Raw genomic sequence first — 23798 nt, forward strand, 5'->3', positions numbered from 1 at the left:
TGTGTTGTAGGAGTTTGGTTTAATATTGTATTGAAAAATAAATTAACGAAAATAACTTTAAAATGCAACAGAAGACAAAAAAAAAAAAAGAAAGAAAAAATAATCCAGATTATAAACATTCTTTGCCAGCAGGGGGTGAAATCGTAGTGCTCATGTCAGATTAAATTTACAAATATATATATAAAAAAGGAATTTATTAGACATATCCACAAATCACGAAAGCATTCCTTTACATCCAGTGAGCTGAATCTGGTCTACCACCCAACCGTTGTTCTTCCAGCTACAAAAAGGTCTAGAAAATTTATATTTATATATGTATATTTCATACACATGCCCTATGTGTGGATGTAAAAAACTAAACTGTACAAAAACAAAAAGCACACAGTGGTGATGATGTGGATGGAATCATGATTAAATAAAGAAAACGTGGTGACCTCCGACCCCGCCGGACTCTCGGCTCATCAGAGGTCACGTTTGGAATGAACCTTTAATTCATCCGATTCACCGATTTTGGCTTTAAAAACTGAAACTCTGACACCATCTTCACAAAGTGTTCATATTATGCGGGTGATGCAACAGCAGAAATCGAGCGTCGCCTCGGCCTCCAGCTCGACTCTTTAGTGTTTTTTACTGAAACGGCTTCTGGTGCTTTAAAAAAACAGGAGGACAGACAAGGATCAACACTCGAGTTAAATAACAGAATTAAATATTATCTACACGTCTCAGCTGAACTTGAACACAGGAAAAAAAAAAACTATTTAAAAAAGCTTTGATCGATTCTTCCTCTGAAACACAAACTAACATTAAAGATGGAAACGTTTCGTTTTAGACGCCTGATTTCCATTTTGTGAAATCTTCTTATTCTTTGTCTTTGTGAGAGTTAGCTTGGTTAGCTTAGCTTAGCTTAGCATAAAGACTGGCAGCAGGTGGGAAACAGCTAGCTTGGCTCTGTCTGAAGTTCATTAATACACCTGCCAACGTCTCTACAGTTCACTGACGAACACCTTGTTTGTTTGATCCAAACAGAAATGTTTGTGTTTTTTACAGGCGTGGAACTATTTCTTGACAAACAGCAGCGTATCCATCCGCGCAGTTCTTCTGTCAGATTCACATTGTGAGTGACGGTAACCAAACTGTAGCTGTTTGTTGTAGAAAGAGAATTTTTTCCTTGGAAGTTTAAAACATTGATGAATGTAATCTAAGGTTTTGTATCGATTAATTAACTGTATTTTGTATGTTTCATTACTTGTTGGCTTCAGATTTCGTTCCTCCTGGCGAGAGCGACCGCCGTCCGTCCACACGGAGACTGAGTGTAAATCTTAAACTGCCTCGAATCGTCTCGGCAATCACTCATCTTAAATGTGAATATGGTTTCTATTGTTTAACAGTAAAAAAAACAGTTTGTGGCTCTTTAGTGTTTCACAGCAGGAAACATCTGTAAATATCCAGCGAGGAGGTTTCAAATCTCCTGCTGCTGTTCTGGAGATATTTCCAAAATCCTCTAGGAGCCAAATGTCATAACTGCCATAAACATCCTCAAACATCTGGATAAAAAAAATGTTTGTTGCACTATAAAAAAAAAAAAAGATCTTCAACAGTTTCTAGAACAACAGCAGAACTGACACACGACCTTATTCTTTTTGTACATGAAGCAAAATAAACTTTATTATCAGATATATTTGTTTATATTGAGGTTTCTGTTCAATATTTTGCATGTTCATACAAAATAATGTTCCTGTTTTACTTGATTACAGTCGCAGCTGGAAATATATATTTTTTATCCAGATGGTTCAAAGAGTCTGCAGTTCGTGTTACTGAACGACCTTCTGGGTTTTTCAAAGATCGTCATGTTATGTATCATTATTATTATTTTTAGATGCTCTGTTATCTAGAAATAGTTCAACATCTAACTTTGAAACCACAAACCGTTTCATCCAAACAGAAAAGTAAAAAAACACAAACTAGGTGCAACGTGTTAGCAGGTGTATTTCTGACGTCTGGACGGAGCGCGGCTAGCGGTTTCCCCCTGCTTCCTGTCTTTATGCTAAGCTAAGCTAACAGCACTGATACCCATCTGAACATCTCAGAGAGAAAGAGAAGAAGAGGATTTCCTTTAAAAGTACATGAGAAACACAAAATAGAGGTAAATACTGGAAGTCATGATGGAGTCACAACTCAAAACATCTCAAACATACAAAATAATCAAAGCTGTGATCTCGTGATAACCGATCTAAGAAAATAAATCACCGACCACAGACACCGAGTCAGTCCTCTCTGTGAAGGGCGGCTTGCTTTCAGGGAAACGTTTATTCTGCTCTCGGAGTCAGATGAACTCATGGAACCATCGAGTCTGTAAAGCTTTGAATTCTGGGTAACATGTTGAGATGAACGTCGGTTTCTTTCTTTGTTTGGAATCTGCAGAGTGAAAATATACTTTATATACGAATGTTTTTAGATTTTATGGTCAAAGAATCTTTTAAAAAAAACTGCCGAAATGTTTCATTAAACTTCATTTTATTTTGGTTAACTGAACTATTAAACATCTGAGCTGCTTCCTGTTAACAGTCATGATGGTGTAAAGTTCAGCCGTGTTTATGAAAAACATGAAGAACATAAATGACTTGTTCTCCAGCAGCAGGTTCATGATCTCACTGATTAAATGTTTATTATGTTTATTATTATATGTTTGTTCTCGGCTCTTCGTGCTTTACCTGCTGCTGAGAAACAGTTAAAAAAATACAGTTTTGACCTTTCTGAGGTCACCGATTGAGCTCATAGATGCTCCATCTTTCCTTTGAAGAGTTTTTCATTTGTTTGTGTTAAATATTCTCAACTCTTTGTCAGCTACTCCTGGATCTCTCGACCGTATCCCACCTGATCCTGTACGTGATGACACCTGAGCAAGAAGTTTCCATTGGCTGAAGAAGGCTGTGGGATATGCTCGAAAGCTCTGGGAACAGCTAATGAATATTTACCCACACGAGTTCGACTATGAGCTTCCGTGCTTGTTCTGCTGACGGATCCGAGTTTAAGTCTCACGGCTGCAGGCGTGTTTTCAACTGAACTAATTTAACTTCCATGAGTTTCTGATTCTGGAAAATTCAGAAAAAGCTGTAAATTTTCCCTGAAAGCAAACGTCAAACCTTCTGCCAGCCACAGTTTCCTGCCGGTGTTTCTAAGTCTGAGTAAAGCTGTAAACTTTGGTCGTGACTCCTCCTCACGCCGCCGCCACCGCCTGGCAACAGAAACAAACCTGACGAGGACGAGAGGAGGAAGAGGAGGAGGAGGAGGAGGAGGAAAGAAAGAAAGCGTGGAGGATCTGTGGTCATGCTCTTCATTCATACATTCACATAAATGGGAATCATTAATGTCGAGTCGCCATCCGACAGGTGCCCACGCACCTGGGATGACACTCTGTGATAGAATAATGGCCCCGCCCACCAATATATACCTTAACCCCGCCCACTGACAAAAAGTAAAATACATCACACCGCGGCGTCTGGGTCTACAGCGAGTCCTTGAACCTACCGCCAGCACGGCGAGGAACCGTCGTCTAGGAAACAAACTTAGCTTCTTACGTCTCAAACCACCTGAAAAACGTCGTTTCACAACCGAGCAGAAGGTGGTGAGGAGGAGGAGGAGGAGGAGGAGGAAGAGGAAGAGAAGGAGGAGGAGGAGGAGGAGGAAGAGGAGGAGGGATAAACATGACAGAGCCCAGAAGGGGAGCTGCTAGTTTTTCTTCTTGACGTTGTTGTTTGAGGCGAGTCGGGGCCGCGGCACCGGGATCAGGTTCCCCAACGAGACTCGACTCCGGGCCACCTCGAAGAGTTTGGAGAAAACCTGGATGAAGAAGAGGAGGAGGAAGAGGAGGAGGAAGAGGTCAGGTCAACTGAAAGAGCCAAAAAAAAAAAGCTCCTAAATACTCAGATTAGAAAACATAAAATGATCGAAAGTTTCTATGAAAAGGAAAACGTGTCCTTTAAATGCATCTCATTACTTTAAGTTTGTAAATACAGACGGGAGACAGTTAAAGGAAAACCTGGTCCAGGTCTGAATGCTGGACCCCTACAGTGAGGGGGTCTGGGGGCTCTGTTATGCTGGCATGGTTTGGGTCCACTCCCTTTGAGGGAAGTTATGGAGGTTTGTGTTATGACTCTGAGGAGTATCTCTGCCTCAGCTCCAGCTCTCTGGCGCCCCCCTGTGGAGGCTTTCAGCTGATCCAGTGAGGTTCATCCAGTCTGAATGTCTTAAATTAAATGTCTCTGCATCTCTAATTCTGACTCTTATAGGTTTGATGCTGGTGTTTGATGCAAAATGGTGCCAAAACACCCACAGCTGTTAAAAATAAACCAGTAAAGGTTCTCTGGACTTTGGTTCTGAACTCACCTTTCGTGGAGTCCTCTGCGAGCATTGAGAGATAAAACAAAGAGGACGAATTAGAGGAAGAAAAGAGGAAGACGGAGGATGATAGAAACATGCAGTTGAAGTGAATCAAAGGACCAGTTCCCAGTGTTCCCAGTGTGATAAACCAGCAGTCAGGTGTCTGTAATCGTTCCTCCTGTTCATACTGGATATTAAAAGATCCTTCAAATGTGCTTTCAATGGAAGTGATGGAGGCCAAAATCCACAGTGTGTCCACACAGTCATTTAAAGTCTGTGTGAAGCTTCTATTCAGCTTCAGCAGTCTGAGTTAGTCATATCAAGTGGATATCTGACACATTTACAGTCTTTTTAGCATCAAATTCCCTCTTTGTGTTTCCTCGGACAGTGTTTCCCTGCTGAGCTGCAGGTGGAAGTATAGTAACAAAAAGAGGAACTTTGGCACTAAAAAGACTGTAACGTTGAAAGATATCTACTTGATTTGACTCATTTGGACGCTGAAGCTTCATATTAGCTTCAGACTGTGGATTTTGTGCTCCATCACTTCCATTGTAAGGTCATTATGAAGGGATCTTCTGATGGTCAGTATGAACAGGAGGAATGATTACAGCAAGAAAAACAGCTTTAATGTTCATTTGACTGACTGTTGGTTTAACGACAGACTTGAAAAACTGTGAACTCGTCCTTTAAAGTAAAGTGTTGTTTCAGAGTCGGTGCAGAGTCTGAAGTATCAGATTGAAAACAGAAAGAAGTGAATGACAGAAGCTTTGAGGGAGAAATTAAGACTTGTTTTTCTCTTTATATTTTTCAAACTGTAGTTTCTTCACAGTGATGAATATTATTTCAAATTTAATAACATGATTTTCAGCTCCGATACCAAAACAATACTTTATCTTGAGGAATATTAAAAGCAATATAATATAATATATTAAACATAGTATAATATAACAAAGTGCTTCAGTGTTTAATGTTTACTGAAATAAGAGTTGAACAAAGTTTAAATCAGGAAGCATCTGATCAAAGAATCAACACTCAGTTTGTTGTTTGACACGTTTGATTGAAGCTGCAACGATTATTGGAATCAATCAGTTGATCAGCAGAAAATTAATTGCCAACTTTTTTTGATACTGAACATTTTGATTGCAGCTGATTAAATGTGAATATTTTCTGGTTTCTTTGAATATCGTTGTTGTGGACAAAACAAAACGTTTGAAGACGTCAACTTTGGGAAACACTGATCCACATTTTTCACCATTTTATGGACCAAACAACTAATTGATTAATCCAGAAAATAATCAAGAATGAAAATAACTGTTAGCAGCAGTTTAAATGTTGCAGTTTGATACTCGGCTGTTTGTTGTCTCATTAAATCATCATTAAGTGACACAGACGAAGCGTTAAAGGAACAGTTGGACTGAGGTTGAGTCGACTCTCGTGTCTGTTGGGTAAATTAGCTTTAGAGGTCTCACTGAGACCAGGAGACGGATCACATCAGTCCAGTTCTCAGACTTTTACACCGGCTTCATGTCTGACAAAGAAATGATTTTAAAAACACTGCTGTTGGTTTATGAAGCATCCAGACTCTCAGCTGGTCTGGATCAGGTCTGGATCAGGTCTGGATCAGGTCTGGATCAGGTCTGGATCAGGCCTCAATTCTTTAAATTACAGCTGAAGACTTTTCTGTTTGCACCTTTTATTAAATAATTATAATAAATAATTATTCACATCTCTCACTGCTCTGTAACTGTTACCCTCCTGTTTATCTGTCTTATTCTATTTTAGCTTATTTTTTATTTATTTAACTCTTTAATTGTTTTTAAATGTGTCTTTTTATAATGTGTTTCTTTTACATTTTGTTTTGATGCCTTTTATGTTTTATCTAAAGTACTTTGAATCAACTTGTTGTTGAAAGCAACTAAACTTGTCTTGCTAGGTGGAGTCAGGCTAACAGTTTCCCCTCATTTCCAGTCTTTATGCTAAGCTAAGCTAAGCTAAGCTAGCTTCATGTTTACCACAGACATGACAGACACATCAACTCTCACGCAGAACAAGATTTAACATATTTCCCAAAATGTCAAACTATTCCTTTACATGTTCCTAGTATTTTTATAAAATTCTTTATTTTTTCTAAACTGTGACGTGAAGCAGCGACGGGTGGAGTCAGAGACGTGTCAGCAGGTTAACGTGTTCTCACCTGTTCCCAGAGGGTTTCAGCCACCTGGTCGATGAGTTCTCCGACTTCGCGGAACTCTCCCGAGTATTTGACGTAAGCCCAGATGCAGAGCGCCGTCAGAGCCACGCCCATCACCAGGTTACACAGCGTGGCCACGGAGTTGATGCCCACGAAGCCGGTGACCAGCGACGCCACGTACATGACGAACATGACGGCGAACAGCGTGGCGGGCGTCCTCGCAGCGTAGAAGATGTTCTTGCCGTCGTTGTGCTTGCTGAAGTTGGAGTAGGCCTCGTCCAGCTCCGCCTCCAGCTGCTCCTGGTAGCGGCGGCAGAAATCCTCGCCGCCCATCTTCTTCACGGAGCGGAAGTGTCGCACCGACGCCTGTCGGAGCTCCGCGTGCCGACACTCCAGCTCCACCGGGGAAATGTAGGGTTTGTCTCCGCCGCAGATCTGAGACCAGGAGAGATGGGAAGTTAACACGAGGAAATAAAACAAAAAAGACGGCAGCTTAACGATCCCTCCAGACCTCCAGATCCTTAAAACATCGTCTCCTTCATGTAAAAATCAAACTAGTTGTGATGTCACAAATCCTGCTTCATGTGTTAAACTGAGATTTAAGGTGAACAAACTACACAGAGAACAACAACAAACAAACATCAGTAAACAGGAAGTGATGCGTTACCTGCTCCATGCTTTTGTTGTATAAGTCTTTGGCTCCAGCGACAGCTGCAAGGTTATTGGCTTCAGCTGTTGCCTAGGTAACAGATGACACAACAAATTCATTATGGCACATCATCACAGATCAGTGCAGAGTGTCTTTAATGGATTTATTGATCTGTAATTTAAAATAGAAAAACAAAGATCGCAGTCGTCCTGTTGTTAATAAAAGGTGAAGCTCACTTATTGTTTTACAGCCTGATATGAGAGGGAGCTAATGTGGCTAATGTTAGCGCTCTTATTCTACTGTTTTGTCATTACTCTGTAATTAATTACTCCAACCACAGTAGACACTGTTACACTAAAGTTACATATTCTTGTTTTAATGTACATTATGTCAGAAACAACACTTTCAATCAAGTATTGATAAATATGATATCAAATCATTATAGTTTTAACCTCACAGACACTCAGAGAGGAACGTAAAAAACATTTTGGCATCAAAAAAAAACAATAAATCAAATAAAAGACAGTAAAAATTTTTGGCTCAGAGACTCAACACAAAGAAAACTAAAGTTTGTAAAAAGACGGATGAACAGAACCAACGATGTTCACTTTGATTAAATGATCACTGGTACAATTTATTTCATTTTATTTCAGCTGCTGCTGGAGCACCGTCTGATAAGATGTCATGATGTAAAGTGTCCAGTAGGCGGAGCTGTTTAACAGTGATGATGATGATGATGAACTGACCTGCAGCATGGACTTGGGGTGAGGAAGCTCCTCTCCCTGGTAGATCTTCATGTAGGCCTGAAACACAACAGCAGTAAGTTTTTACTTCTGTCTGATTCATCTGGTAATAAATAAACAGATCTGTTACGTTCATATATACTTTAAAATAACATGTTTATGTGGAAAACATCTGCTACAACTCTACAGTTTATTCTGATAAATGTCTTTTTCTCTCAGACTTTCTCCTAATAACTGGTTCATTGAAATGTTTCATATGTGATGTTTGCCAGTAAGGAAAACTAAATGGAGGTAATTTTCTATCTTTTCTTCCTCCAGACTGACAAACTGTCCAGTTTCAACAGTTTGTGGTAAAATATCAGATCTAATCTTTTTAGATAAATTATATATTATTCATATTTTATCATCCTAAATGTTCAGTTTTGGTTTGGACCGTGTATGTTCTCTGAGCAGACGGATGTTGATCTTTTCATTATTAAAAACACCTCAAACTCAGAGGTTTAGAACAACATGCAGACGTCTTTTTACCAAGAACTCTTAATGTTTATTTGAACTGCAACAAATTATCAATTAAGCAATTAGTTGGCAACTATTTTGATAATTGATTCTGATTCCAGCTTGTTAAATGTGAATATTTTCTGGTTTCTTTAGTCTCTGTGACAGTAAACTGGATAAAACAAGACGTTTGATGACGTCATCTTTGGGAAACACTGATCAACATTTTTTACTATTTTCTGACATTTTATGGACCAAACAACTAATCGATTAATCAAGAAAATGATTGACAGTTTAATCGATAATGATAATAATCAAGTGACCAAAAACAACAAGCAGATATCTGAAGGTTTGAGACAAACCAAAGGAAAACACAGACAATAATTAAAGCTGCAAGCAGCGTTGAACGGGCCCTCGCGCCTCTGCGCACGTCGGGCCGCGGCGCAGTCGAAGGGCTTCTGTGACGGGCATGTAGATGTTTTCAGACAGTGCAAGAAGGAGATAAACATCACTTCCTTTGTTCACTGTTTTGCCTGCTGCTGGGGCTGCTTTGCGTAGGGGGCGCTATTCAGCCAGTTTGCATCACTGACTGAATACTGACTGAACTTCCTCTGTCACGGCGAAACATCAAATCTCAACGGTGTGAGGATGAGAGTTTTCTGCAGGGTGAGACATGTCTGTCTCGCTCATACCTGTGTCATCAAAATCATCCAAGTTTTGGGCCCATTCACTTGAATTTCAATTAGTAAACTGAAAACTCTTGATGAGTTTGTGTGTAAAACAAATTAATTTCCTAATTTTCATCAAGTCTATTTTTAGAAAAGTAAAGACTTTTAACCCACATGACCTGGTCAAAGTTTGATTGACATGTGTACTGTCAGGTGTGTAGAGACAATAAGTAACTGCAGCTGGACACAGAAAAATACTCATATATTTGAATGGAGAGTGTGAGTGAACCGCTAGGTGCTCGGGTCCTAATAAAGGAAAAACTGCAGTACAGAGCTACAAATTTTAGTTTTGATTTTATTTTTCTGCAGCACTTTATCACTAAACTGTCACCCTCACTCCATGTTTTCCCTTCCCCTCATAGGTCATGCCCACTACTGAATTATACATATAAGACCTAAAATTATTGTAAAATAAATGATTGATAATAACACCAAACTTCATGCAAAGTTTGTATATAATGTACTGTATGTATATAGCCCCCTCCCCCCCCCCCATTCTCTCTCTCTCCCTCTCAGTTGGAGAGGAGAATGTCAGAGTACGATTCTTGTGAAATCGCCTCATAAACACATGAAATACAAAAGGGCCTTCGCCCTTTGGACTTGGGCCCCAATTATACAAAGACAACATCCAACAGACAAAGAGCTGCAACTATCAGTGTTTCCCAAAGTTCTTCAGTTTACTGTCACAGAGACTAAAGAAACCAGGAAATATTCACATTTAACAAGCTGGAATCAAAACAAATATTCTATCATCAAAATAGTTGTTCTTTTTAATGAATCATAGCTGAGATGAGGGAACCACCTACTAGCTCTTCCTAGAGCTTTCAACCAGGACTTTAGATGGAGAGAATAAAGTTATGTTTGGACTGAAAATAGCAGATTGTATTCTTTTCTCTTATATTGATATTTTGCCATTTAAAGACAAGTTTGTGAAAGTCACTGGAACTTTCTGGGGAAGTTTTATTTGTTCGGGATATTTAAGGTCACTGGAAACCACATTAACTTTAGAGAAAATGACTTATTTAAAGTTATGGACCCAGAAAATGATTTGGTGCATCACTTCAGAGAAGAAGAAGAAGAAGAAGAAACACAGTAAATAAAGTCACCTTGAAGTAGTGCAGCAGGTCTCTGCAGGTGATCTTCACTCCTCCGATCTCCTTCTCCACCAGGTTCTCTGGGGAGAGCAGCGTCGGGACGAGACTCACCAGCTCCTTCTGGAAATCCTCGTCAATATCTGAGACAGACGAGGATCAATTAAGACGTTATCAATACAGACACTGAGTTAATGTCTAGACTCGTGAGGTTATAGATTATAGATGACGGTCTAAAACATAGTTCAGAGATCAGGCTGCTAAACCTGCAGATCATAATCAATCACCTGACAGAAACTGTACTTAATTACCTCTTATTGATCTTCTGTGAGCTTCCTGTTTTCATTCATCCTGATGTTTGATCAGTCGCTCTGTTAGACTGACTTTAAACCAACTGAGATCATGTTTCTATAGACTACAGCTAATAAATACCAGAAATCAACATTTAATGACGTCTGATCTTTATTTATTATTATTATTTATGGACCTACGATAATGTTCTAATGTTTAATTCATGTTTCAGACTTTGGTTTCATTGCATCATTTTCACTTTCAATCATTACATGATGTGCTGCTGAAATCAGGATTACTGTCACTTTAACTGGTGGTTACACTGGCTGACTGGTGGTTTGACTGGCTGACTGGTGGTTCGACTGGCTAACTGGTGGTTCCACTGGCTAACTGGTGGTTCGACTGGCTGACTGGTGGTTACACTGGCTGACTGGTGGCTGACTGGTGGTTCTGACTGGCTGACTGGTGGTTCGACTGGCTGACTGGTGGTTCTGACTGGCTGACTGGTGGCTGACTGGCTGACTGGTGGCTGACTGGTGGTTCTGACTGGCTGCTGAGTTTGTGTTGTTTTCTTTCACCTCTGAGTCGCCCGTCAAAGTGAGGGTTGGTGGCCACCTTGAGGCCTGGGTGCGGCAGCAGGAAGCAGCTGATGTTGGAGAAGCAGGAGTGGATGTGTTTCCTGACGTTCTGCAGCTCCTCATGTTGGTTCTGCTTCACCTGAACACACGTCAACATGTCAACACGTCAACACGTCAACACGTCAACACCTGCCTGATGGTGACGGACAGAATCTTCAGCTTACAGCCGGACTGGTCAAACTCACCTGCAGTCGTTTCTCCAGGAAGCTCCGTCCTCCCTCCAGACCATACGGATGCTCGTAGGGGTAACTCCAGTCTCTGATCAGGAACATCAGAGTCTGAACAGACGGACACATTCAGGTTATTGATCCAGGATCACAAGTCATTGAAGCACAAGATAAACAAAGCTTTAGATTGGTTCATAAATCAAATGATACCAAAGTTACAATAATAAACCTAAAAATATTTACTTACTTATTGTTCAATTTCTTTAAACTTTGAAAGAATCCTGTCTTTACAAATGTTTAATTTAGCTGTTTGATGACTGAATTTGAAGTAAATTCATATCCTGAATATTCTGAGGTCAGCAGACGATACCTGGAAGGGTTTCTCGTAGACTTCCTCCATAGCCAGTCGTCCGTACTCAGTGAAGAGCTGCGGAGAGGAAACAACCACTCAGTTTAAAATCTAATCAAACACCACAACACAGTCATAAAGCTCAATCAGTATCTGAACAAATGTGTGCTCATCCTGATTGCTGTAACTGTGATGCAGCTTCATCCGGTCCATGAGAGCTTTTCCATTTGCTGCTCTCAACACTCGCTGTTTAGAAGCTCTTTGCTGCTGCACAGCGAGAGATAAAGATCGCTTTTGTTTGGATTCAGCAGGAGAAGAAGTGGGCTGCAGGTTTGTTGCCCAGTTCCAGCTGACACTTGATCAGGGTAAGAATCTTTAAATCTTTTCAACTTTCTGCTAAAAGTCTGAGTAAAAATAGTCCAACATCAGGACACATTGCACATTTGATTTGCATCGACAGTCAGTCCCGGCCGCGCTGTTTGATTGGCAGATGATCTCTGAGGTGCAGTTGGGACCAAAGATAGAAGAGAACTTTCCACTGGAGGGATTTCTGTCTGAGCTGCTCTTCGCCTCATATGGCTGCCTGCTGGTTTCAGTTCAGCAGTTAATCCTGACCTGAACGCATCATCAAACACCTGATATGGTCCTCTTCACTCACATCTTCAAAAACAACATGAGCTTTAACAGAAACGCTGCAGGAACTTCTGTGATAACAGATCAGCACCGAGCTGCTCTGACAGGCCGAAACAGATCGTTATAGATATCAGTACTGAAGGTAGAAAGATGTTTCTGCTGATTAACACGATCACAACACAAACAGCTTCACAAGCCTGTTGTGCTAATTTATACATTTCTCAAAGAACTTAGAAGTCAGAGGTTGTGATCTGTAGCAGAACAAGCTAGCGAAGCTGTAAACAGAACCACATTCCTGCACGTGCTCAGTGGCGTCTGCCTTACACAGAACCACTCTCCAGAGACTGAAAACGTGACGCTGTTATTAGTCTTTGGAGCCGTTTCTAAACAAACTAACGTGACCAAACTCTTCATGATGAAGGAACATGTGACCCAGTGCAGCGGTGAGACTCACTGACGTGTTTTTAATAAGATATATCAGGCTTTGATACACACACAATACTTATTAGTAGATCAGTTCATTGTTCATTGCATCTGTGCTTCTCCTGCTTTGACAAGTCAACATGTCTGCTGTTCACTTCTTCTTCTACTGAAGAGCTAAAAATGCTCATGTGAGCAGTTTGTAAACTCGTCCTGGAGGCCGATACTGACCTGGAGGTGCTGGAGGTCGTCTTCCTGGACGTTCTGGGACAAGTTGTAGACCTGGAACACACACAGTTTCATCAACACACAGGCCTTCGTCAGTCAAGAGCTCGTTTCACACGTGTCAGTTATCAGACTGACTCTATGAGCTTCTGATGTGCTGGTCAAACACACAACAACGAATGAACAGCTGACCTGGACAGAGCTGGTCATGGTGCTCAGGGCGAACAGCGTGGCGCAGTCTTTGATGGTCGACTGGCTGTCAAACGCCCCCTGCGTGTCGATTAGTAGAACTGCAACCTGCAGAAACAACGAGCGACGTTACAATTAATAAAAAGTCAGTTTGTACTGGTTTAACTACAATATTTTATTTCTATCAGAGTTATTAGACGAGTGAATCTGTTGTCATATGAACAACTCATTAATTTTCAGGTTGATTCTCTGATTAAAGTGATAGCGGACATGTTGTAAATAATGAAACAGCTGTTACACAACAGAGATGACAGGAAGCATATAAACAGTCATCAAACTGACTCAGTCCTTCAGAAACATTCTGTCTATATTATGGGATGGGATTGGTAGCTCAGATGTTTTCTCTATTTGTGATATTACGTGCTAATATAAAAATGCTTAAGAAACAAACAACTACATTATTGGTACATTTATATATTAATTGTAAAATTCTTTATTCACAAGCAAAAATTCACACAAATTTGTTTTTTTTAGTTAAATCTCAGATACAGTTAGTGAGATTTATTAATAACAGAGAACATATTTTAATGTTTTGATGTTTTGTGAACCTGCACTGTTTGTTTTATTACTGATATCATATATTTAAAACATTAATTATTTGGTCTCCTGCTGTAATGATAGTTTATGTCTTTGTTCTGTATTTTTCCATGTTGAGTTATAATTTCCTGTAATTAGTTGGGATTTCTATAAACAAACTACATGAAGAAAGTTTAGATTTTTCTCTTAGTGGTAGAGTTTAAAGCTGCAGCCTCACATCCGCCCCGTCAACAGACCTTGCAGCCGTCTGGTTTCTCCACCACGAACACGTCGCTCCAGGCCAGGATGCCCGTGGTCTCCCTCTCACAGCCGCCCCGCCAGGTGAAGCCGGTCAGAGGCTCGTCCTCGCCGCCAATCCACGGACGGGTCGACTGGACAGAGACGGGAGGAGAAGAAGAGTCAGAGGGTTAGAGTTAAAACAACAGAGAACTTGGTTGATGTTCAGTCTGAAGCTGCAGAAACAGTTCAATCATCAGCGTCTGAGGCAAATGTACAACGTTACAGTCAGTTTAAAACCCTCTCTTTGTGTTTCTGTGCTGAGCTGCGGTGAACAGACACTGAACAGGCTGTGAGTTTGGAGGATCCTCGTTTAGATGAACTTTAAACACAAACTGAGACGTTGACTGTGATGGATTCTCTCTCTGTGTGTTTAACTAACGTCTGTCTGGAAGCAAATGAATGTAAAACCTGCTGGTTGATGTAACATGATCACTTTATTAGGAACACCTGTGTAATACAGCGGCTCCACCTTTACAACGTTTATACATTTTCAGTTTTTTTAATTCTGCTTTATGTTTATTATTGGATGGTACTGGGTGCTGCTGGTTTTACTGGTGTGTCTTCCTAATATTTTGTCATGTATGTAAACAAAGTAGAATTATTCCACCAAGTTCTGCATATGATGGTTTAAAGAAAACAAACCTGTTGACAAAATGTATACCGTGTCATGGTATACATCGTCATGGCGACCAATCCAGGATTTGTAGTTAATCAGCTAAAAACATGGAGGACTACCAGTATGGGGGTCCTGGAAACGTCTGAGCTGCAGTTTTCCAAACTCTCACTCATGCGGCTGTGTGGGAGTTGTGTTAACAGAGACCCTACCGTCACCTGACCTGTGTGTGTGTGTGTGTGTGTGTGGGGGGGAGGGGGCGGGGCTTATTCCATGCATAAAGATGGCCTTTATGTGTGGAATAAGCAGCGGTGAGCCGTGTGGAGGCCCAGCCACAGAGCCGCCATTGTGCCGACCTAAAATCCTCTTTACAGAGAGATGAAACCCTCCAGAATGTTCCTCGGTGCTTACCGTAGATTAACACGGACAAAGGTCGAGTCACAGTCACAGAGTTTCCTCCACAACATGTTTGTTTTTTGTTTTTTTTACTCTTAACTGCATTTATTTCCTGCTGCAGCTGACAGAGTTTGTTTTGTCAGCACAAAGAGGCAGTGAAAACATTCATCCTGACTCAGACAAGCACGATCGTTTTCATAATCAATTCATCTGTTGATCATTTTCTAGATTCATCAATTAACTGTTATGTTTTTAAAATATCTGCTCGATCAACAGTCTAAAGATTCAGTTTATCATCACATACGACTAATAAAAGCAGCAAATTGTTACGATTATAAAAGTTGAATGTTTGACTCAATCAAACATCAGCGTCGTTGCTGATTGATCAGTTATTTATCAATGAATCAGCTGATGGTTGCAGCTCATATAACGCCGCAGCACAGCTGTAGTGAAGACAACAATTAGTCGATTCATTGATTCAAACAAAATTAATCAGCAACTATTTTGATAATTGATCGTTTTAAGTCATTTCTTGAAGCGCCAAACGAGTTTGCTGCCTGTCTGGGTTCCTTCATCGTAGTCGACTGAACATCTGAAGACGTCTGTGGGATTACTGGAGAGAATAATCTGCAGATGAGTGGGGTAACGAGGTGATGGTTGGCGGACGGCGTGCGGCCGGCTGGTGTACCTGGCTGTACATGTAGCGCAGCATGAAGTCCAGCAGGAAGGACTTGCCCTTCCGGAAAGCTCCGGCCACAGAGACCACGACCACGTTGAGGTCCTGCACCTCCTCCTGCAGCAGCAGCCGCTCCAGCGCCTCCTCCTGCAGCGAGAACGAGTGCTCCTCCTCGTCCGCCACCACGATCTGCACCGGCCGGGCCACGCCCACCTCCTCCTCCTCCTCCTCCTCCTCCAGCAGGTCCTCCTCTTCCTCACACCTCATCTGGGAGGCGTCCCGTTTAAAGCCTCCTGAGAAGAAACACACCAGTTATCTTACAGAGGAACTTACACAGATTAATGTAGATTATTGTACAGATGAATGTAGATTAATGTAGATTATTGTAGATTATTGTACAGATTAATGTACAGAAACAAAAAGAGGTTTCAGCTGCTCATATGTGAACATTTAACGCTTCGAGTGTCGTTCACGACAGAAAACTGATAAAGACGTCAACCTTTATCACAATCGTTCACTATTTTCTGACATTTTATAGACATAACCATTAATCAATAACGGCGACCCTGCTGATAACTTCTATATGTAGAGTAAAGCTGACGTGGTCTCAGTTCTGGACTCAATATAAACACTTTAATGACAGTGTTAATAACTAACGATGATTTCAATGATCGATCATTAATCTGCTGATTATCAGTTAGTCTGTAATTCAACAGACTAAAACACAGAAACACAACAAATGGTCACATGTTCGTCCGCTGCTGCAGTTCTGGTGGTTTATGGGATTAAATGTGTCATAATAATAATAATAATAATAATAATAATAATAATAATAATAATAATAACGACACTGAAGATGAATAAAAATAAACCGAAACCCAAAGAAATGACCTCAAAGGCAAAACTTAGAATAAAACCAGTCAAACATCTGATCACTGATCAGGATTCATCTTCAGTTTTTGGTTTTTGGTTTCAGTTTATTTTTAATCACTTTCAATATTTTCTTTGATTTTTTGGGACATTTTGTTGATTTTTTTTTTATGACACAACTTTAATCCCACAGCAGAGAGTTTCCCCCCACAGATCAATAAAGCGACAGCGACAGTGGCGGCGGCTCCTCCTGACCTCCTCCAGTTAGTGAAGCTTCACAGGAGCTCAGCCAACAGGAGGGCTATTATGGGATGGCGGTGCTGGCAGGAGGTTTACAGTAAATAGACAGAACCTTTCAGCTCTCCTTGTACGGCAGCAGTCACACTTCACTGATCTGCAGTGATGTTACGCAGCGGTCCGCATGTTTCTGACTCACTTTGACTTCATCTGACTGCTCCACAGTCTGGATACCATTCATCTGATTGATTATTGATTGATAAGTTGAGATTTCTACTTAAAAACGACTTAATGAACTAATTAATCGATGATGAAAGTAGTTGCGGTTCATGTTTTGAGGGATTGAACCTGTGACCTTCTGTTTACGTGACGGCGCTCACTCAGACGCCATGTCATGGGATCCAGCAGCAGCCTGAGGCATCATGGGAAGAAAACAGTGTCTTCATTCAGGTCAGCTGGTCGGGGACATGTGACGCCTCCAAAACCAGGACCATAAAAAATAAACCTCATCATCATCATCATCATCATCATCATCATCATCCAGAGGAAGATGTGAATGATATAACGGGACGAAATGGAAACTGTTTAAACATTAATACATTAATATAAACAACAACAGAAAACCCACAAACATCACATGACAACAATATGAATAGAATACATTGTGATGTGTGGATGTGATCACATGACACAACAGGTGGATAAACGAACCTTTCTGTGTGTTTTTTACATTTACAGGTTCCAGCTGTTAGTGAAACTAAATGTAACCTCCAGATAACGTTCACACAACGGCTTCAAAAGAGTCAGAAGCTGAAAGAACAAATCTGAGATTTTAATCACAGAAGAGATTCAGATGAAACGTTGACATTTAAACTCATCACATCGATTTGGTTTTTTTCCTGCAAAATGCAGAATTGAAACATCACGTTTGTTTAGACGGTAGAGCTGCAGACTGTCAGCGTTAGAAATAAAATACATCCCGTGAGCTGTGGACTGTCAGACTAGAATCAATTAACTGTTTTAAACTTTCTCTGTTTGTCTCGTCTACAAGAAGACAAACTGAGAGATGAAACCTTGTTGTGACTGTTTTAATAATTCGTTTCCCTCATTTTAAACTGAATGAATCAAATTAAATCAATGAGTCACTGAGGTCTGTTTTAATATCAGTACAATTAACTGGACGATACACAAAGCTTGACTTCAGATCATAAGATGTTGTGTTGATCAGTTAAGTCATCAGTTATCTGATCAGCAGCTGTAACATCTGGAGGCTGAAATGCTCTCATTGTTTTCAACGAGTCATTCTGGCCTCTAATAAACGTGCTGGAGGTCATTTTTATCGCTCCGTTAATAAGATTTGAAGACTTATAGTAGCTTTGATGTCTGCTGTGTGGGTGTTGATTGACAGCTGGCTCACACTGAGTCAGTGCCCGCCCTGTTAGCACAACTTAGCTAAAGTAGCTAACGTTAGCCCTAGTGAGCAGCTTGTGTCTGCGAGGTAGCGGGAAGTTTCCAGATCGTTCCTGACTCCAAACGGAGAGGATTGACATAAAGAGGCTTCACGCCACCTCGCTACATGTGTGTGGTTACCATGGGAAACATCCGTCTGTCAGCTGATTATAACCTGGTGCTTCCTGTTTGTAGTCGTGTGTTTCTGCTTTACTGATACAGCAGGTGAGTAAGCGTGTGTTAACGCTCTGCAGGATTCCTGCTATCTGATCTCATCTGGCTGGTAAACGTCCTCACAGCAGAGCTCTTCCCTCAGCAGAGCAGACAGTCCTGCTCAGCTCTCAGACGGCTGACCTACTGGCCTGAGGACGTCGTGTTGTTAGGAAAACACTCACAGCAGCATCTCTCATGACTTCTACTTTAAAACGACTATCCCTCATTCAGCAGCAGCGAGGACAGTTTGCAGCAAATGTGAATGTGGTGAGAGAGGATGCTGAGAGCCTCTCCCAGAGAGCATCCCGTCCTCATGTAAGCAGAGACGCTAAAACACCAAACTGTAGTCCAGACTCTGCTTTGACACAGCATGAGCCAGTTCTTCCTCATCGTGCAGCACTGATGTACAGTTACGTATAGATCACATGATGTTTCTGTTACAGCAGGAGAAAGTTCATCAGCTTTCTGCTTTGATTTGACAAACTTGACGGTTGAGAACATTTCCAGCAGCTGTGGTGTTGATAAGAACAGCGGCGAGCCAGAGGTTTGATCAGCAGCCAGCGAGGAAACCTTACAGGCTGCTCGCCGACTATAATCAGTCGGCTTTGATAATAATGATGAAGTGAACAGGTGGCAGCAGACGCATGCAGGGATTATAATCTGAGGAAAAAATCAGTTTGCATGTTTTGTTTTGAAGACACTTCAAAAGATTCTGCAGCAGACGAACTTTGATTGGACTCTGCAGTAATGACTTTAATTGATTTCTAAGATTATGATGAACTTTATTGATCTCCAGGGGAAAATATTACTAATGTAGGTAATAAACTGAAGTGTTTTTTTTATCATCGACTGTCATCCATGCCTATTTCTTCGATTAATTTTTAATCGTCACTGATGATTTAAGGTGTTTCGGTGACGGTGTCAGAACACTTCTCGTCTCCTTTAGCTGATGTCATAATGACGCATAAATAAGAGGAGTCGCTCTCGTCGCAGCGCCGTGTTTTCAGCTGATAGACCAGGTTCCATCTGCAGTCAGCTGGTTGCACCTACGGCAGCGTTTCCCCTCATAACTGTACAGGCCAAAATGCCAAAAAATAACATCAAATAACCAATAATATTTAACATGAGTCAACCTTTGTGCGTCTGTCTGGGAAACTCTTGGAATCGTAGCTGCTTTAAGGAATAAAGAGCGCGATGTGTGAGCGTAGTGAGAGAGCGAGCAGCAGAAAAGTGACGGTGAACGTGAAGTCGTCAGTCTGGCAGTAAATGTTCAGTTAATTCATGTCGCAGCTTCTCGAGACCAAGAAAAGTCTCGTCTGTTGTTTCCCCAAAACTGCTGGAAAAGTGAAGGAGGTTAGCTCCGACGTTAGCGACACTGGGTTAGCATGACCTGAACACTGCCTACAGACTTGTTTTTTTTCAACACAACTGTCTTGTTTTGTTTAATTTTGCTCACAGTACAACCTTTGTTCATAGTAAAATAATGAACCATTATGTCCCTTTCTAGAGACTCAGAACAGAAACACTAAACTGTGACCTTTTAAAACGCAGTTAATAGTGAAACTGGTTCATCACTGCGTCCCTGGTTGTGTGATACTTGTGTAAACAGAGACACTAAACGCTGAATTTATTTATGATTTGTTGCCATGAATCATAAAAACACAAATGTCACATTAGAGACTTGTGGAGCTGAAAGGATCCAATAACAGCTCACTAAACATCACTGATGTGTGATTGAGACACTGTCCTCCATCACCACCACCACCAGACCACCAGACCACCACCAGACCACCACCGAACCACCACCACCAGACCACCACCACCAGACCACCACCAGACCACCACCGAACCACCACCACCAGACCACCACCACAACACCACCGAACCACCACCACCAGACCACCACCACAACACCACCACCAGACCACCACCACCAAACCACCACCAGACCACCACCACAACACCACCGAACCACCACCACCAGACCACCACCACAACACCACCACCAGACCACCACAAGACCAAACCACCATCACTGCACCACCACCACTAGACCACCACCCCACCGAACCACTGCACCACCACCACCACCACCACCAGACCACCACCACACCAGACCACCACCGCACCACCACCAGACCACCACCACCGAACCACTGCACCACCACCGCCAGACCACCACTGCACCACCACCACCGAACCACCACCACAAGACCAGCACCGCATCACCAGACCACCACACCACCGAACCACCAGCACCATCAGACAACCACCGCATCACCAGACCACCACCAGACCACCACCAAACCACCAGCACTGCACTCCCACCACCACACCACTACCACTAGATCACCACAGCAGCCTTTGACAACAGTTGAAAGAAATAACTTGAGAAACTTTGCCAACAAGAAAGTAAACTTGTCTTAACTGTCCAGACCTCTGAACAGGATTCATATTTCATTTGTTTATTACGAGTCAACCGGTGTTTCAGTTAATGAGTGACCGTGTTAACTGGTGACTTTCAGCCGAACATGTTGTGGTTGTCATAGTGACGGCAGCTGAAAACACAAACAAAACATGTAGGTGTCTTCGTAAAAGCCTTCAAATTAAACTGAACGTTCAATACAGTATATATTCATCTGCTCCTTCTAGTCTTACGTTATGTAAATTAAACAGGAAGTTTTCATCTTTCATCTTTTTAAATGTTTGCTGGTTTGAAGGGAATCACTGAATCTCACCGCAGTATCACACTGATGGTCACAAGTTAAACAGACTCTAGACTGGTTGAACCAGGCGACCGCACAGTTTACACAATATCTGAACATACTGTGTGTTTACAAAACGACAAGCAGGTGAACTGGTTGAATGAGCCGCTCTGCGACTGAGGGTAACTGTATACAGACGACAGCTGCACCGCCAGCTTATAGGTTACAGTTTGATTCACAGGTTTCTCGTGGTCGGATCTCGCTGTGCACGAGATCTCGTGGCCAGATCTCGTTTGAACATGGCGGGAGCCGCTTCGCTGAGGCCAACCGCCAAGCCTGTTGCAACAAAAGCTTTGAGACAATCACAGTAAAGTGTGTGTTTCCCTGAAGTATTATTGATGTTTACATGACAGTAAGTATGTTTGTAGCCACTTTATTTACACTGGCTGCCTGCTGATCTGTGCTGATGATGATGGTTAATGGTGTTTATACGCTGCACTAAAGAAAACACTTATCTGATCACTCAGGACTCACTGACTGTAGAGTCTGTAGAGTTGCACCATGTTGTGTGTTCATGTTAAATAAAAAGTACATTCATGTAACTGCTTTGGGGTCAATTCTTCATGTAAACATTAATATTTTTAATAATGCATCAGGTAGACGGTTCCTTGTGTAATTTACAGCATTGGTTCTCTGAGAATCGTTTTTATATACAAGTAAAATTGTTATTGTAACTGAGATTTCCTTCACCGAATCCATATTGAATCGGGAATCGAATCGGGACCTTGTGAATCGATACCCAGCCCTAGTTAAGCAGCTGTTGACAGGACCATTAAACAGATGTTGACAGGACCGTTAACCAGCTGATGACAGGACCGTTAAACAGCTGTTGACAGGACCGTTACACAGATGTTGGAAACAGAACAAAGAAGAAACAGCTGGAAGCGGCTAGCAGCTGTTAGCCGCGCCGCTAATAACAAACCCTGAGCGGCAGGTGAGGAGCTGGGCGGCTTAACGCTAACAAAGCGCTTAACTGGCTGCTTTATGACAATGAACAGCGGGGATTAACCGGTGTCGGTTCAAACACTGCCCCCCGTCACCGTCAGCGTTCATAAACCTGTTTTTAGGGACATTTTTCCGCTCGGACGCAGCGGGACGCGGGACGACAGAGGATGCGATTATTCTGCCTGCAGCGTCATCTCATAACGTTTATGTCCCGTAAAACACACAGCGACGGACGCCGCGTTAGCAGAAAAACCGCGCGGTCTCCTGCCGCGTCGCTAACATCATTCTATCATCGGACAAATGTGTCATTACCTTCTGTGAAGATGCTGTTTTTGTGACTCCGCTGCTTCAACCTGCTCTCCTCCGCCGCCATCTTTCCTGACTGCTGAGCGCATGGATGTATTATAAGATCGGCAGACTGCCATGACGTCACAGGATCAGCGCTTTGGCGGTTTCCGCGCGGTCCTAAAGAGCGGCGTAAACTAGCTTCTGTCCTGCTAGCTAACTATAACATTTATCTTTATTAAAATATTAACCATTACACTGAGGCTTTCTCTCTATATTTTATTAGATAAATCAGTATTTACTACTGAACTTGTCATTTTAACTTAGATAAAACTGTTGTGTTGTGAGCATTCAACAGGAGGAGCTGTAGTTGCACCTGTAATGTGTTAAATGTAAATGTTTGTTAAAATTAAGATTTGTTCTCAGTTTATAAACCAGGATAGACACAGACAGGGTGTTTGTCCCATTACAGACTGAACAAAGATTGAATGATGAAGCCCTCTATAAGAAACTGATTTATTGGATTATTAAATCAGGACTTGAAATTAACACCTGTCAAATACAGGTAAAAATGAACTGTGGTGGGTAACATTGTAAAGTTACAAACCGATTTAGCTAGTGAAGAACTGAGTTCTAAACATCACTGAATCTGTTTAAAGCTGCAGAAACAATCCTTATCCTACATTTCCCATGAACACCATCTGTACTCAGGAGCGCCGGATTCATTTCAGAAGTGCAGGGGCCAAAAAGTGTGTGTGTGTGTGTGTGTGTGTGTGTGTGTGTGTGTGTGTTTGTGTAGCATTGCACTGTATATAAATATGGACAACATGTATCTACTTCCTACCACCATGCAATGCTATGCAAAATATTTCTGTCACAGCTGTCAATCATGACATCGAACCCCCTTTCATTATTGTCAAATAACTAATTAAAAACAAACCCATCAGAAAAATGAGCACTTGAACGAACATCACCGTGATAAGAACGACCTAAAATGACAGAAACCATGTTTGAGAAAAACTTATTGAATGTTTGCTTTGATTTTTTTAGTCCCATCCGCTAACATGGAGGGGGCGGGACTTATGACCTATACTGCAGCAGCCACCAGGGGGCGATCAATCTTTTGTGGAGTAACTATAGCTTTGCTTGCACCACAGGGTGGCGGTATAGGTCCAAGCAGAAAGCAGCTAACTAGTGCTTGTGGGATTAAATACGAGCTTTTTTGTTCAATTACTCTAAACTACGAGTTCACGGTTCAGTTCGACAGTATCAACAGACACAGAG

At 41.7% G+C, this 23798-nt stretch overlaps 1 protein-coding gene across 2 annotated transcripts; it reads right to left on the bottom strand.

The window, feature by feature from the left end:
* LOC122975256 (atlastin-2-like) lies at positions 1-22692 on the bottom strand. 2 transcript variants are annotated; one of them, XM_044343612.1, is made up of 14 exons: positions 22542-22692; positions 15763-16043; positions 14023-14157; positions 13193-13297; positions 13007-13057; positions 11744-11800; positions 11392-11484; positions 11147-11285; positions 10293-10420; positions 7967-8023; positions 7239-7310; positions 6575-7006; positions 4387-4401; positions 1-3840 (listed from the first exon to the last, which is right to left on the bottom strand). In XM_044343612.1, exons 1-14 carry the CDS (start codon positions 22600-22602, stop codon positions 3730-3732), a joined length of 1737 nt encoding a protein of 578 aa, XP_044199547.1. In that variant the 5' UTR covers positions 22603-22692; the 3' UTR covers positions 1-3729. The 2 variants fall into 2 exon arrangements, with proteins under 2 accessions (XP_044199547.1, XP_044199556.1); XM_044343621.1 differs by lacking the exon at positions 4387-4401 and having other exon boundaries at positions 22542-22689.
* Between the last annotated feature and the right edge of the window lie 1106 nt (positions 22693-23798).

This window comes from Thunnus albacares, chromosome 3 (genome assembly GCF_914725855.1).
Source record: "Thunnus albacares chromosome 3, fThuAlb1.1, whole genome shotgun sequence".
Taxonomy (NCBI): domain Eukaryota; kingdom Metazoa; phylum Chordata; class Actinopteri; order Scombriformes; family Scombridae; genus Thunnus; species Thunnus albacares.

Bases quoted from the DNA above. Each gene is read 5' to 3' on its own strand.
- LOC122975256 (XM_044343612.1), bottom strand. From the start codon at position 22,602: ATGGCGGCGGAGGAGAGCAGGTTGAAGCAGCGGAGTCACAAAAACAGC. The intron at 13,058-13,192 runs GTCAGCTGTTCA...TGTGTGTTCCAG, and splicing joins CCATGACCAGCTCTGTCCAG to GTCTACAACTTGTCCCAGAA. The intron at 11,801-13,006 runs GTCAGTATCGGC...TCCTCTCCGCAG, and splicing joins ACGACCTCCAGCACCTCCAG to CTCTTCACTGAGTACGGACG.